Raw genomic sequence first — 17356 nt, forward strand, 5'->3', positions numbered from 1 at the left:
GCACGTGTCCGTGCCAAGCAGCAGGCAGAGTCAGGCAGCAGAGTCCTGATCGTTTCAGACACATCACCACCAGAACCATCAGCCTCCCTGCATCTGACCTGTCACACCTCAACCACAGAGCCATCACACACAGCTCTCACCGCAGCAGGTGATACCCACCGACTCGACTTTGAAATGAAGGAGGTCTCTCTTCAGGAGTTTTCTTCCTTCCACAGCCGCCCTAAAAAAAACACTGCGCTGAACGCTGTGGATCTGCTGTGGCTTCAGAACGTTTCCTTTATTGTGTTGTTGTATAACACGCTTCATGCTGCTGCCTCTTGTCGTTGAAGGTGAGAGCTGGTTCTCAACTGACTAACCTGGTTAAATAAAGGTTAAACAAAATAAATAAAATAAGAAAGAACTCAGAGTCTTTCAGCTGTTACACACGCTGCTGTGTCTTTGATTTAATTTTAAAGGGAAAAATATTAATTTATTAAAAATCAAATACTGAAATCTCTCATTCACATTCAGACCCTTTGCTGTGGTTTCCCAGATTCTGGCCAGGTGCTTCCTGTTTGCTTTAATTATCCCTGAGATGTGTGTAGGACTTGACTGCAGCCCACCTGTGGCAAACTGAAGACATTGGATATACTGAAGAACTTTGGGACCCAACGTTCTCTCTAACAGAACCTCAGCAGTCCTCTGCAGAGATATGAGAGCATGAAGACAAAGCTGCTCAGGTCTGATGAGCCAAATGTCCTGGTCCTCACCCGGCTGATGCCATTCAAGTCCTAACTGCTGACAAAGGCTTCTGCAAAGTCCTGACTTAAAGGTCTGGATTTACTCAGTGTGTGTGTGTGTGTGTGTGTGTGTGTGTGTGTGTGTGTGTGTGTGTGTGTGTGTGTGTGTGTGTGTGTGTGTGTAAATAGTGTCTCTTCACACCTCTGTGCTGTGTCAGACAAACCTGCAGCCATGACAGCAGGAGCAGAGCGCCATCTACAGGCAGTGATGGTTACTTAAGTTTTCAGACCTTTTTAATGTCAACATGAAAACAGATCTCTGACCAGAGCTGATCGAAGTTCATTATAAATATAAAATACAAAACATGTGTTTGCAGGAGAATTCACTGCCTTCAATTCAAACACCTGACCAACCCATCAGGCTGAAGCCTGTTGGTTTTGGAAGTGACACACTTAGTGAGACGGGTTTCACCTGTGTAGGCAGCTGATTATAGTATAAACACACCTGTATCTGATGGTTCAGGCTCTGCCGAGTCAGTATTGTGTCACAAAGTCCAGCATGAAGATGGAAGTCAGAAAATGACATGTTGTTCATTTTATTTTGTTTATTTTGTATTTCTGGGCTCCAAACTCTTTCTCTTCATGAGGGAATTTCTGGCATAAAAATGTTGTTTATAGTCAGTTTGATTGTTTTGGAGCAATTTTATGTTTTGTCTCTTATTTGATGACAAATCCACAAATTTATGTCTTAATCTGAAAATGAGAAATATGAGGCTCAGTGTTTAAAGCTCTGTGTGTCCAGATCAAGTTAATAAACTGTCTTCATTCATTTCTTACGTCTGTGAAAGGGTTTGGTAATATAATATTACTAATAACATAATGCTAATACTGCTACTGAGATAAAAACTGATCCCAGTATATATATATATACACACATACACACAGGGGCTGTTCAGCTGAATGCACTTGCTGTGTCCATGTGTGATCAGCAGATGGCGCTAAAGCATCAGCAGAGGAAACATCCTGCTACACCTTTCTGTCCCTGAACATTCAGCGCTCTGTAGAATGAATAGAATGCCTTTTATTGTCATTATACATCTTTTACATGTACATGGAAAGCATCTCCTTCTTCAGTGTACCTGGTGTGAAGTGTGAGGATTGAAACAGACGTCATGTCAAAGCTTCTCACAGCAAGTTCACCTCTCTGTCTGCAAACAGCAGCTGCTCAGTGTGAAGTGAAATGACTGACTTTCAGTTCGATGAGTCAGATGTTTGATATGACTCATTTTTAAAAAGTGAATATAGTGTGACTGTAATGACAGAGATGCCTCCACACTAACTCAGCCTCAGGAAACTTCGTTTGGGTTGGGAGAGTGTGGCAGCCCCTACGACTGCAGTCCCCACAATCTCAAATATCATCATGAAATATTTGCAGAAAAATCTTTTTTGTATTTCACAAGGTGTTCACAGACAGACCCAAACAAAACCAATGATTTCTTTTGTTTCTTGTGTTAACTTCCTTGTTTTAGCCATTTTTGATTTGAAGAACTTTCAGATGTGCTGGTTTTATATAGACACAAAGCACCACAGCAAATAAAAAGGATGATCTTCATTAGTGGGTCAGTGGTTGGAGGGGGTCTCCCCCAGGGAGTAATTCTATGTAGAACTGCCACTGACTGCACCAGTCATTTTACCCCGCCTCTGTCCTCTTCACTCCATTTTTTACTTCTCTTTTCTCTCATCTTATTTTTTCAGACCATGTGCAGTGGGTGAAATTTCCATCTGACACTGAAAAACTTCCCAGTTACTGTTTAAACAAAATCTAAAATATTCAAATTTGACTGTGACTTTGCGATTTTTTTTGCTCATGCCCTTTCGGGGCTTCCTCCGTGTCATGGGGTGACTCAGCGGGGTTTTTTGTTTGTTTGTTTGTTTTGTTTTTTTACTCATTTTTTCACCTCTGTGGTATCATGAGACCTTTCCTAAATGTCACTTGAGATATGTACACAACACAAACACACATTCACAAACCCACACACTTTCATTTGGACTTTGCCCGCTCTTCTCTGAGCAGCTTTCCCTCTCAGCTTTTAGTGGTACTTTGATTTCTAGTTGTTGTCTTGAATTATTTGTTTGCAGCGAACAAGGCAAACAACTGTTGGCTTTCACATCGTGGTCAGTACTTTCTTGGATTGTGAATTTCACAATAAACTGCCAAAAAACAACAACAACAGCACGACAGTGTAAACCAAAGCATAAGGCAGCAGTAGTTGCCGATCCTCCTGCTCGCTGTTCATATTACATGAACGTTTATCATTCGCTTTTGTCTCTGTCCTGCTGAACGTCCATGTCCATCACAGATCCTGCTGCAGCACTTTGCTAACTTTCAAAGCTTTCAAAAAAAATCATTATAGCATCTGGATGACAACATGAACTCCATACATATACATACAGTATGTGTCTGTATCACACACAGTGGCTCCCAGCATGCATTGCATGAGTGTGAAACGCTCCTGATACTCCTCTGCTTTGTAATTTGAAGAACAACTTTTTGTGTCTTTATTTCACAGTGTGACAGCTGCAGGTTCTTCACTGTGTGTGTGTGTGTGTGTGTGTGTGTGTGTGTGTGTGTGTGTGTGTGTGTGTGTGTGTGTGTGTGTGTGTGTGTGTGTGTGTGTGTGTGTGTGTGTGTGAACCAGCTTCCTGGTTTTCCTGTCGGAAAGGGGAATTTACCTGCATTATCTTGTTTAGCCAGCTGTTAATCTGATCCGTCTGCAGGGTGAAAGCGAGTGGAGCTGCCAGCTCCTGACGTCTCTCTCACTTCTGTCTGGAAAGACGTGATGGCTGTGGAGTGAAAAAAGAGCGAGGACAAGTTTAGCAAGTAGCTTCATCAGAAAGTGTTTATGTAAACAACAATCATGACATTTGCCAGATTGAGTGGATGATTTTCTACCTCTAACCCAGAGATTTTCTGTGGTAAAGTCTGATGGACTGAACCTCGTCTCTGAACAGTGACTGTCCACTGTACCACACATCAGTCCCTGTGTTCGTCCACTTTCTTTCAAAAGCAACACATTTAAACAACATTTAAAGAATCTGGAACTTAGTGTTTGATTTTTTTTTTAAAACCAAAAGTACAAGATCAAAAGTCTGAGTCTGGCTTTTTTACACATTTTCATCAACATTTGTCCTTGGCAGAGGTGTGTGATCCACTGAGAGCCATTCTAGTTACTTAATGTTATGCTTTGTCAATGTGTAGCTGGTTGGTTAATGGTAAAACTCTGCATCATATTTTATGAGTTCATCGTCATCTCATATATTTTTCTTGTAAAATCTTCATCTGAAGTAGTTAGTAGCTAAAGTCGAGTTAAAAAGTTTAAAAAGTTTCTCTCTCAGATGTTGTGAAGTACAAGTCTGAAATGGCACAAAAGCAACAACTGCGTGTGTCATCACATCCCATAAACTACACTGGCTCACAGACGCTATAAATATGTGGTGAGTGATAAGAAAACTTTCTGTTCTACTCTTCCCTCAATATCACACCCTCATGGTAAGACACTCAAGATGAAAGACGCTGATGTTGAAGGGAAACAATCATCTGTCATGGTGTAACTTTATAAAACAGGGGGACTTTTTACCTGAGCAGAGCAGGTGTGATCGGCCAGGTGAGGAAAAGCTGGAAACTCCAACATCCTCATTGGTGCACAAACAGTACACCTGCGACATTTCCTTTATGAAATGTCCTGATCTATCTTTAGCTTATAAGGTGTGTCAGATTTAGCTGTTTATCTCACACACACACACACACACACACACACACACACACACACACACACACACACACACAAAAAAAAATCCCATATAAAGACATATTGTAACTGTGTGTAACTGTGTGTGTAACTGTGTGATTGTGTGTGTTTTATCTATTTTTATCTGAGATTAGTGTGTTATCTTTGTGTTTAATGGAACAGTGACAGAAAAAACATTTGAAAGAGCAGAAACTCCCGACATTATGTGTCAGCGGTAACTTAATTAAACCTGTAGATCTGTGTCACTGACACGCAGCTCCTCCCGTCGTTCCACTGCAGACATAAAATGACACAAACAAACAACAGATTGTACACATTTTAGCCACAAACGTGTTCCTGAGTGAAAGACAGACGCCAGCGGTTCTAAAACCTTTCAGTTTGTGACACCTGAAAACACAACATGGCTCAGGTTTAGGAGGAAATTTCAAAGCAGTTCACCTTTATAAGGCTGGGTGAAGTCAGAGCGTAGGCAAGAGTCAGCAACAGGTAGATAAACCAGGCAAAAGGCAAAATCCAGAAAATTTCCTCCCACGTCTCCAGCTGCTCCTTTTTCTTCTGCTTCTGCCTCCTCCTCTTCTCTCTTTGTGTTGTAGTTATGTCAGTATAAATACCTGATGTTTACCATTTATTAGCTTATATTTAGTACCATAGTTTGAAGAACACAGCCCTGTATATATTCTAACTGTACACAGGGGGAAATGATTAAATCATTATTTGTGAGTCAGGACCCCTGAGGATCACAAGATAAACAAAAAATGTTTTTGTTTTCATTTATGTTTACTGATAACAGTAAGATATAAACTAATTATTTCAAAATAAAATTAATTAATTAAAAAAAGACCTTGGGTCCCAAACCAATAAAAACTTTCCATTTAAAGTTGTTCTACATGTCTCTAACAATACAATGTACAGTCAGTACATTAGGATGTAAGTACGTTTTAACTACTGACTCACAGATTATAAAGAACTTAAAGCATCATAAAAAGTGTCCTAGACAAAGTCACTGTACAGCCACAGTCACATGACCCATCCCTGAATTTCAAACACCAGAGTTTATTTCTTCAAGATGCTGAAGGAAAGTGAAACGTTGACGAGGCAACGTAAAACAAACTGGGGAGCAAAACGAAAACAGGTAAACAGTGACTAATGTAGTTTCCACAGATAAGCCCTGCGGAGTAAAGTCATCTTTTCTTTTTGAAATGAAGCCCAGAGAGAGACGGAGGGGGAAACGAGACAGAAGGAAAAAAGACGGAACTTTTCACCGGAAGATGTCGTCACTCAAAAGAATTTTCATGACCCAACAAAACCCCACAGGCAACTAACTTCCCTTTTAAAGGAAACTCAGACAGGCTGAAAACGAAAGGAACATTACACAGTGCAAAATATTCCTGATGGGAATTTAACCTGAGTGGGACCAGAGGGGCGGAGAGACCAACTGGAACATTATGTTTCATACATTTTCACTCCCACTGATGTTTGTAAAAACTCTGCGATGAATGCAGCCTAAAAGAAGATGTTTCATTAGACACGATGTGGACAAAAGTATGTGGACACCCACAGTAATACTAACACTATTACATGAGTTTGTCTTTCTTTGGTGTTAAAAAAAAACAAAACCCCCTTTTAATCACAGTCTCTGGGGCTATCACACACAGCAGTTAACACCCCGTGGCTCACTGGCAAATGGCACATCAACATGCAAGCATCACTTTAATGTTCTAGCTGGTTAAGGCGGAGCTAATTTTACTAATGTATAGATAGCATAGATCAATAGATCTAATCAGCTGAAGCTAATAACGCTGACCGTCTCATGGCGGCAGATGGTGAGTGAACAGTAGGTTCCTGCAGTCAGTGTGTTGGTGTTGTGTTGCTGAGACATTTCTGTGATAATTCCAGCATAAGATAGAAAACCTAAATATATAGATAGTTAATAGACTGTTAAAAGAAACCCCATTCACTGCCGAAACCCGGGATCGAACCAGGGACCTTTAGATTCGATCGACGGGTTTCGGGAAATAAATAAAACTAAAAGTAAGGGTCTCAAAATTATACTTAATTACAGCATTCGAGTAGATGTATTTAGTTACTTCCCACCACCGATCATTAAAAAATTTCACATCGTTAAAGCTCTGGGAGCTGGTCTTTTATTTTTGAAGCATTCTGCCATCGCGCCGCTGGGGGCGTGGCCACTTGTTGAACGGATTTACCGTAAATTATCGGGAAGGTAGAGAGAGAGCGTCACGACCCGTGCTCGACGCTGATTGGCGGACGATGCAGAGCGTATATAGAGCGGCACAGCGCGAGCAGCCCCGGTGAAGTAGACCAGACATCGGACAGAAAAGGAACAGAAGAGTCGGTCAAGGTGATAAAGGTGGACGAGTTGAGAACTACTTGTACATTTGTTGGACTATACTGGGACACAAATACGAAACAGCTGTACCCGAACGAACACCCACTCACGGCGCTGGTTTAGTTTTAAACCTCTGTAAATTTAACGCAGCTTTTATATCAAGACTTTCTTTATTTTTGTAACTTTAACGCCACCGAACAGGACCACCATGCTCAGCCTGTGCCTCGTGTTGATTCTCTCTGCCTCCGTTTTCTCAGAGTCGGTGAGTGTGTTTTACTACACGTCTCTAAAGATGAGCTAAAGTTTGAAGCCTGAAACTTGTTTTGTTTGTTTTGTTTTCACTGGCAGCGCCAGATAAAGTATGCTAGCGTTAATGCGACTGGGATCGCTTTGATTGAACTTCAAAGAAACAGTGAACGCTCGGTTTTTAACGCACATCTGAATCTCACACGGACGAAAAACGTTGGAAGTGTACAGAGTTTAAAAGTTAGACCCTAACCCACAGAGCCTCAGCGTTGTTAGCTACTTAGCTTCACGGCTAGGATCGAGGCTGGAGTCCAGGGAGTGTGTGTTGGTCGTGGGAGAGGGTCATTATCCAGTGTGGGGCCGGTGGGGGGGTGGGGGGGGGGCAGTTTTCCTGCCTCTGATCGGCCGATCACTGGCACATCTCTGCTGCTTTTATGTAATGTTTTACATGAATGACTCTTTCTGATCAATAATCCTTCCATACCTTTGATTTTACCCCCCCGACATCTCCCATTCATAACAGTAGATGCATGTTAGACTGTAGGTGTCTCTGTTTGTTTTACCTGTGTCCCAGGTTTTAGTGTCTGTTTCCCCAGAATAATGAAAATCAGCCATTTATTTTACTTTCTCGAGTAATTGTTTAGTCAGAAAATGTTGATAAATGTCCATCACAGTCTGTCAGAGTCTAAGATGATGTCTTCACATATTTGTTTTGTCCAGGAAACAGCCTAGAAATTCAGTTTAATATGATGTAAAACAGAGAAGAGCAGCAGATCTTCGTATCTGGGAGGATGTAAACAGCATCTTTTGCATAAAAATTACTTTAACAATTGTTTGATTGTCAAAATAGTTACTGATCATTTTTCTGTTGATAGACCACTTGATGCATCTACTCATCCTTATACTATAATACACTGTTCATTAGTGCATGAATTCTGACGGCTGCTTGATTAACAATCTGGAAACCTCTGAGGGGACTTAGTTCTCTCATACCTTTGAAATGTTTAGTCCTGCACGTTTTGCAGTGGACGCCTCACAGAGGGCCGTCCTCTGGGACCCACAGATACTGTTGGGATAAGTTAAATAGCGTCTCGCTGTGTAGTGAGAAGCAAAGGGCTGACTTCACACTGTAAGAATCTGTGTGTTGAGGAGCGTAGCTGAATGGGAGATGGCTGACATTTAAAAAATGTTATTTCACAAGGCAGTGGAGGCTTTCTGAGTGCAGGTTCATGACTTTTAAGAGTTATGTGCTGTAATTATTTTCAGGGTGTGCACCATCCTGGCAGTGTGGAGATTTCTGTTTGTGTGTGGGCTTTTCAGTGTTACTGCTTCTGTGCTCGAGCGTTTTGTGATGCGTGCAGTCAGACCGTTGTCCTCTAAGGCTCTGGTTCCTGCATTCTTCCGCCACACAAGCTTAGTTTGTTCATTAACTGTGTATGAAACCAGTGATATTCAGACAGCAGAGAATGCCATGTTTTGACAGGGTCCTGCTCTGGCACACAGAAAAGCACTGTCATGTGATGGTTGTATGTGTGTGGCCTGTGTTGTTGGTTGGTGTTGGCTGAAGTGAAAGGGTAAATCTGACAGTGTGTCGTCAAACAGACCTGAAGTTGCTGGGGTCCTCTCACAACCTGTTGAATCCAGTGACAGCCATTCACTGTCCTACAGTACCTGTAACTGCTTTACAGTGTCATGTGTACATGTGAAGAGAAGAGACCCACACACAGCCACATGCACCCTGCCCTCCCAGTTAGCCCAGTTGGTCAGTACAGATGGTGTCAAATGGGGAACAGCAGTAAATAACTGGCTTTACCAGTCACTCCAGGTTTGACTACATGCCTGCCATGCATCTCTTTATATTTCAGTGTAGTCTTAATATTGTTTAAAAGAAAAGCAAGATTTCAAAAAATGAGTGGACAACCGTCTTCAGGGTGACGTACGATGACACACGGAAATTTCCCAGTGCCTGGGACACTAATCCCACGCTGAACTTCAGCAGCCTTCAGGCCTCGTCTCTCCTCCAGCATGTTGCAGTCATAACCCGGTGACTTGGACCAAAACACAGACGGTCGGTTGGATCCACCTCGCCTTTACAATCTGTTACATTCCCCAAAGCCGCGGAGCTTCTGCGTGCTCGCCCTGCTTCATCCTGTTGTCTCTCTCGCTCCCTTCTCCCCTCTCCTCTTCTCCTTTTTTGATTTCCTCTCTGGAATGTGACCTTTGGTGACCTTGACCGGCCCTCTTGGGGATTTTGCACACTTGGAGGGATTTCAATAGGGCCCTGGGGCCTTTTCATAAGGGACAGTGCTTTCCTCTAGCCTGGCCCAGTGTGGATACACCTACAGCTTTCCCACCGAAACACGAACTATTTCTGGTTTATTTTGCTCCTTATTTGAGCTTTTACCCTCCAGTTTTTGCCTTTTTGTTTCTTTAGTCTTCAGCGAGTCTGCTCCCACTGTCCGTGTGATCAGTTGTCATTCTGAGGTAGGACTCTGAGGCTTTTCTCCCCCTTTTCTTTCTCTTTTCTGAACTTTCCTTTGATGGATACTTAGCCTCTGAGCTACGGCAATCCTTTCCTCCACCTCCCCTCCCTTCTTCCAGCCCTTTCTTCTCTCTACACACTGAGGTCATGATTGGTATGTGGGTTTGGTGTTCCCAGCTAATCGATAACAATGTTCTGCTACCTGACAATGGTGCATGCTCTGAATCTGAAGAAGGCTTTTTTTGGGAGCCACAGGCATGATTGGAATGTTTTTCTCAATAAATTCAGTTGGTTTTCTTATCAACTGGATGCCAAGAGACTTATAATTTTCTAATTCTTGGAAGTTATTGTTTCATTTAGCAAAGTTTTTTTTGCTGCCCACAGCAGAGCTGTTTTTTTTTTGTTTTTTTTTAATGTCAGCCATTTTGATTTCTGTCAGATATGCTGAGCTGCAGCCAGCTAAGCTCCGTGTACAGTTTTATCAGTTTGTCCAAGATAGAGCAGGACAAACAAATCCTGTTCTTCATGGCTTTTTCCACTGACCTCAGCATTTTCTCCACATGTTGGCCACATATGGTAACACAAGTCGCTGCAAGTCTTTGATTACAAAGTTTTGGTTGAAGGTGAAAGATAGGAGTGCGCTGTCACTGTTTTCGTATGTTAAATTAAAGACAGGTTATACAGAGCTGTTTGATTTGTTTCCATCCACCTGTCAGATCAGGGTGGAGCGTTGAAGAGACTGAAACCTTCCTCACATGAACAAATCAAACAAACAGAAATGTCAGATTTACACCATGTTTTCACAGTGATGCCGTCTTGTCTTGCCGGACAGGTTAATGGCATTCAACTGGAAAATTTGCACCACCCAATAATATTTGTGGAATGGTAGTGGGTGGATACCAAACCGTTGGCTCATCTTTAGTGTACAAAAGTAAAAACTGTCCTTAAACTGGTTTTCATTTCAATTAGCAACATCACAGCACCTTAATTTACCACATGTACTTGTGGTAACAACTTTGGTGGTTAATCAGGGTAAAAAAAAATCCTCTTTGCCCCGGAGTTAATCCATGTTGCACCACCAAACCCCAGCTTGTTGCCTTTGGAGCCTTGGGGCTGAGTCCATTTGTTATATCTTGTTGGAATGTCACTGGTTTTGCATTTAGCCTCCAATCATTTGCACGAGAATGAGCCAGGTTTTTTAAGGAAGTTTTTTTTTTGTCTGTTGCATGATGGGGTGCACTGAAAGCCAGTGCGGTGAAAAGAACGTGGGGAAGCAGGGAGGGAAAGAGGGAGCATGATAAATGGTATCGGTAGGATGTAATAATGGTTCCTGCATTGCTGTCCGCTGGTCTATAAAATCCCTTTGGGCTGTGGAATGTTGGCATAGAGAGAGGAGTTTTTTTGTCCTTCCTGCCTCTGATGGAGAGCAGTCGAGAATCTGATTTCCCCCTCCCTCCCTCCACCCCCTTTCAACCGCTACATATTCTGGCACTTGTAACGGGAACTGTATGAATACGTTCAGGTCAGAAGTCGACCATAAAGCCCCTCCTATTCTGGTTATGTCGCTTTCATCCAGCCTTTTTTGGACTCTTGATGCTGGATCCACTTTCTAGTTAAACACACATGGAATCTGTGAGTTTTAAAAAGTCTTACAAAGCACTAAAAATATCTGTCTCAAAGAATTATTTCTTTGAGTGTGTTAGTTTGTTTTTGAATGCATCCTGTTCAGCACACGACCACTGATCGATAAACAGATCGTTTCAGCTCTACAGGTGTAAAATAGGTTGATCAACAGCACGTTCTTATTTACATCGACAGCCTGGCAAACACACAGGCTAACGCACCAGCTTCTTCACTGCCACCTCCCCCATGCTAGGACAGAAACGCTGCTGTGGCTTTGTGGTGGACTAGTAAAAAACATAGGGAGCCACAGCAGAACATGGAATATGATCCTTGCTGTGTTTCCATTGGGAAAAGTACCACTGAGCTCGGAGGGAGGCCGTTTGATGTTGGTCCCGTAGCCTCTCCTCCTTCTCTGCCGTCCCGTGACACACTGTCATACTCTGACAGATGGTTATTCCAGGCCTGAATCCAGACTGTTAGCAGCTATCAGCGCTGACGCCCTCTGTGCTGCTTCTCCTCCCTGAGCAGAACAGATGTATCTGACTGAAAAACGGAGGGAGTGGGCATGAAATATAATAATGAAAATATTGCCCCCTGGGGCTACAAGTTTCTCAGAACGTGTCCATCAGCTTGGTGCTGTGTGTGGAGCAGAGTGCTGAGGCACTTTGGTCGGGTGATGTCCATCAAGGAGCCATTAGCTGTTGACATAGCCACTTATTTATGAGTGACAGAGCCTTTTCTGCCTCTTTTAACATGGTGATTTCTGCAGCTTTTCCATGGTAAAGGCTTGTTCCCGCAAACAAAACTAAGTTGACCTAATTTCTGTCAGAAAACAGTATACATATATACACACACACACACACACACACACACACACACACACATGCAAAACCACTAGCCATTTTCGAGTGCTTTTGGGTGGTATGAGGGCTTCCCCTTTTTCAGACATCCTTCCTGACAAATGTGTCTCAATAATACAGAAAGTCTTTGATGTGGTGTGTGTGTGCTCAAGTGTGGCTTAGTATCAGTGTGTGTGAGCGTCTTTGCAGTGTTGTTTGTCTCGTAGCGTGTGAGGTCTACCTCTCTACAGTAGATCACCAGTGGCTCAGCCAGCCAGCCCCATGTGGGCACCACAGTTACTAAACCTGTTGTCAACAACAGAGGCCGCCTTGTCCATTTCAGATCCACGTAAATTCAGATCCATCACTTCCTTCGTCGATGGAGCTGCCGTTACCCTCCAGAGAATTAGATTTTGTGTAGATTTTAGCAAAGAGATGTCGCGCGTTGTGAACTGAACCAAGCTGCTAAAGCAAAAATGAAGAGAATCATATCTGTTGCTGCTGTGTGTATTTTCTTTTGCATAATCTTCTTTCCTCAAGTAGCAGCTACATAAACTTGAAGTAAGGGACAGGATGAAAGGCAGAGCTGCTGATGGTTGAGGTGTGTAAAATATCCCATGTATAGGAATTTTAACGCGTCAGGACGGATGATGCAGCGTAAATTTTGGTCTCTGGCTAAACTCAGGCTCATTTGAACATAGTGTATATTAGCATGAAGGTGGAGCTGCTACGAGAAGCAGCACCCCCGCCGCCTTTAGGTGCTAACAACAGTTTGAAGCCACCTCTCTGCAGCAGTTAGTGCAGCCTGAGTTTATATCACGCACCTAGAAGAACCACGAGAGCAGTTCTTGGTGCTTGGCCCAAACCGTTAATTGCATTTCTGTCTGTGCATACACCGCCTTGGCTCCATTGTAGAGAGGAATGTAGTAGCTGACTGTGTAGCCACAGTCTTGGCTTCTCGGCCGACCCATATGGAGAGGCTCATTCCTCCGTCTGCCAAACTCAACAGCCGCACACACACACACACACACACACACACACACACACACACACACACACACACACACACACAGCCTCGTGCAGACTAAAGGCATGGTTCCACATTTTGGGAAGTTCCTTGTTGCTTTCCTGCTGAGAGTGTGATTAGGAGAGTGATAACAGTCTCTTGTCAGTACATCAAATATGAAGCTACAGCCAGTTAGCTTAGCTTAACTTAAAAAGTGGAAACGGAGGGAGACAGCTAGCGCGGCTGACCGCTGGCTTCAGCTTCATACTTGCAGTACAGACATGAGGGTTTTATCCATCTTCGTATCTAATGCTCAGAGAGGAAGCTCATTAGCATAATTAGCGTTAGCACATCCCAAAATGTTTAACTAAAACTTTACATTTCTCATTTCTATATGAAACAAAACACCAAAATACATTTTAGGGTTGTGTCACCAGACATAAACAGGAACAGAACTTAATGCCAAACACGTTTCTTCCCTTTTAAGGTTTGTCTCCAATGCCAGTTATTCATAATGGTCTTTGGTCTGTGCTGTGAACTGGACCAGCTCATACATTAATATCTGCAGGATGAAGTTAAAGATTAACCAACATAAGAAAGAGGTCTAGTTAATCAAGTGTGATTAAACATTGACACTGTGTTAATGAGTGTTAGGGGAAGAGTTGATACAACTTGAGCTGTTATTTAAATCAAACATGAGCCTGTTTCATGGTGTGTCTGACGTCTTTCTCAATTTAGGAAATTGTTTTAAATAGTAAAACCAACAAAGGCCCTTTTTAAATTAGACTAAAACGAAGGTCGTTCACTGACTATGAGCTGGAAATGGAACTGATCTGCAGTTGAATGGGATAAAGAGCCGACTTAAGCATGTCTTGTTGGGAATGAATGGGAGCTATTGTGTCTAATCTTCCACTGTTAATGAATGGGCAGTCTCACGTGTCCAAGACAACTAACATGTATAAATAAGCCGGTTGTTTACTGGACTGGTTCATATTCATGCTTCGTTTCAGGCTTTTATTAAACACAAGTCGATTTGTCTCAGATGGATATTTCCTGTTTTCCTGCCTTTTTCCGTATAACTTCCTGCCACTTAAGGCCTTGAGCCGATCCTCTGGCTGATGATAACTCCTCAGTAGCTTACATTTAGCCTATTGGGCTGTGATGTCTTTGATCCAAGGCAGAGATATGCTTGCCTGAGGGACTGACATCAAAGAGTTTGAAGACAGAGGAGCAGGGAAGACACCAGAGAGGCATGGTCTCTGTAAGAGTTTGACTCGCTTCAGGCTTTCGGCCTATTCGTCCATCAGTGATGGATTTGATAATAACAGAGGATCATTCATCGGCGGGAGGGAGTGACCAATAAAGGCCAGCGCGATAAGACTGGGGACGTTCCCTCAGGTGGTGCTCATCAAAACTCAATTAGTCTTATCAGAGGAGACTGAACCAACGCTGTCTCCCACACAGCTGGCCCGTCTGTCCAGCCTCTGTCTTATCTCAGATGGCCAGGAAATGAGCAGTCAAACATAAAGCAAGTGGTCCAGGTTATTATCAGAGCGAAATGCTACGACCTTACTCACTTCACTGACTAATATTTGTCTTTGTGATAAAGGAAGCACAGCCCTGATGGACCCAACACTCAGCTCAGATTTCTAAATGACAAACCGTGGTGTTTTTCAATGACTGTAGCTGTAATGCAAATATAAAAGTACTGAGAGGTGCAGTAATGAGAGCAGCCATTCTCGGTGCTGTGGTGTGGGTCATAGCCTCAGGGAAGAAGCTCTTCCTGTGCCTGCTGCTGTGGGAGCTGTGGCTCCTCTAACCATGGGAGGAGAGTTTAATGTTGATGGTTACAGTGGGATGGATCCTTGATGAAGCTTTTCTTCCTGCTCAGGCAGCGTTTCTGGTAAATGTTCTGTAAATGGTGGGTAGCTGGGTGCCGGCGATCTGTTACTGCAGTGCAGTACGGTCTCTTTACAGTGTTACACTGACATACTGACAACATTAGTATATCTACAATAATTATAAATAATATAAATAATACATTTTTTATCACAGATGTTTTTCCCCAAGGTTAATAATAATAAAGAAATAAATAAATAATATATAATCGGCTGTTCTTTTTCAGGCTTTTCAAAATCTTAAGCATAAAACAAAAAGGAAAAGTCTAATTTAAAAGCCCAAGTTTAAAACTTTATTTGTTCACAGTACAAACTCCACCGGGCATCTCAGCGTACATCCATCTGACGCTCGTCCTCCATCTGTGCGTCGTCTCACACGCTGCTGGCAGCTGGAAACACCGCTATAGATAGACAGGGTGTAGGTACAAGGAATCTAGAGCTCGACTGTCAGAGCAAAAGGCAAAGGTGTGTCTGTGTGTGTGTGTGTGTGTGTGTGTGTGTCCTTTGGCAGTGTTACGTCAGGGGTCAGAAGTGCATCTTATAAGCAGATCAGGCGACACAATACACAGTGCAAATCCTGCTGGTTCAAGTATCACCCAGCTGCGTGGGGGGTGGGGGGGTGTTGAAAAGCAGGATGGGAAATGGAGGGAGTGAAATGTGGAGAGGAGTGAAAGGAAGAGAAGCACGTTTGAAACACTGTTCAAAACACACCTTTTTAGTTTTGGCTTATTTTGGCTGCGGAGGTGATCTCAGACCAAAAGGCGTCTGGGAATCACATGAAAGAAGAAAAGTTAGAAAACAACAATAATTGTCTTTTCTTGAAAAGGTCAAGAGACATTGGACATCACAAAGAATAAGGAAGAACATTCCTGCGTGCTGGTGTTTCTTTGCTGCCTTTTCATACGTTGTACCTCCTCCACGCCGCTGTGTGAATGGAACAGATGCCTCTCTCTGTGTTGGCAGATGGAGGGATTGTTTCCCCCAGTTTAATGAAGGGAGGCTGCTGGAGGCTTATCCCCGGTTACCTTGGTCATTGATATGCTCTTGAGGCGTCCACTGGCATTGTTCGGTGTCAATGGAAGGGGACAGACCCAAAGGCTGGGTGGCGGGTGTCTTGACAGACTGCCTTTCAGTGAATGTGGACAATTGGGGAACTGGAAAGTTTAGGACCTACATGCAGAGATGGGCAGGACAGGAAACCACCCGTCTTCTTACCTCAGTTAGATTTCAGTTTTTACCAAAGACCATGTGATCAGATAAACACAAGATACTTCTGAACGATTAGTCAATCGATTGATTAATTAATCGTTTTGAAGCTGCAAATATTCTACAAATGTTCCTGCTTCTCTGAGGTGAGAGTTTGATGTTTTTGTTATTAGTTGCAGCTTAAATCAAATAGTCAATCAACTGATTGTGTCAATTCCAAACATGTTGTAATTCATTTCCTCTGAAGTTTAATCAGTTTGTTTAGTCACATGTTTTATTGACACAGCGAGGTGAGATGAGCTCTGCAATTAAGAGGCTTTCATTAAACAAAGAAGAGCTTTGGCTGCGAGACGACTCCGACCTTTGTGATAGATCGTGACTTCCAGATAAAAGATTATCTGAGCTGATAATCACTGTTTAAAGTCTTTAGTGAGAGCAGGTGTCATTGTGTGATGCTGGGCTCAGTTATGGTCACTGAGAGACAAACTTTTTGTTAGTTTTTGTTACATCAAGGAGGAGTTTTGATGAAATGATCGTGTTTTTACTGATTGGATCCTTCACCCTGTGGAAACTGAAAGTGTTCACGTCCATCGCTGTTGCATGCTGTTGTGTAATATTAGATAAAATGCTTGACTCGACATCACTTCCGCGAACGGAAGTATAATTTCCGCCTCCTCTCCATTAAATCCATTTGGTTGGGTGGAAATCGTTGGTTTGGTCGTGATCCACGTCCACCACATGAGGCAGAGCTTTGAGGCTCGATGGGGACAAAAAGACGATCTGTTTGGGTCGTAAGTGGATTTTAAAATGGCTGACAAATAATGTGGTTGACCGCCTTTAAGTCAAGAGTTTCTCTCCGAACTGTGATTTAGATTTTGTTGTGACACCATATTCCAGCGCCTAATGAACGGACGTACTGTGGGTTTCTGCTGCAGAGGTGGTAATCTTCAGCTTTTAGGACCCAGACATTCATGGGAATCTCTGTGGATCACCAGCGTCTGTTCATGTGTGTTTCCTGTATGTGGAGCAGTTATTGTTATTCTTCAGTAATCGGTTTTTCAGGATGTTGGGTTTGACTTTTGTGGCTTTCCCCTGAACCACGCGGCTCTGCCGTGAAGCACGTAGCCATGTTTGTGTTGCAGAGTCCATTAAGGCTGTGGAAGCATTAGGCCTGATAT

At 42.9% G+C, this 17356-nt stretch overlaps 1 protein-coding gene across 2 annotated transcripts in view; it reads left to right on the forward strand.

Annotated features, from left to right (window-relative positions):
• Positions 1 to 6821: 6821 nt before the first annotated feature.
• The window catches only part of sdc4 (syndecan 4), an 18746-nt gene continuing 8211 nt past the window's right edge, over positions 6822 to 17356 (forward strand). For both annotated transcript variants that reach the window (XM_041033430.1, XM_041033431.1), the window contains exon 1: positions 6822 to 7140. In XM_041033430.1, coding sequence (XP_040889364.1) covers positions 7087 to 7140 — 54 coding nt within the window. In that variant the 5' untranslated portion in view covers positions 6822 to 7086. The remainder of the gene's footprint in view (positions 7141 to 17356) is intronic.

The sequence above is a fragment of the Toxotes jaculatrix genome, chromosome 3 (assembly GCF_017976425.1).
Source record: "Toxotes jaculatrix isolate fToxJac2 chromosome 3, fToxJac2.pri, whole genome shotgun sequence".
NCBI lineage: Eukaryota > Metazoa > Chordata > Actinopteri > Toxotidae > Toxotes > Toxotes jaculatrix.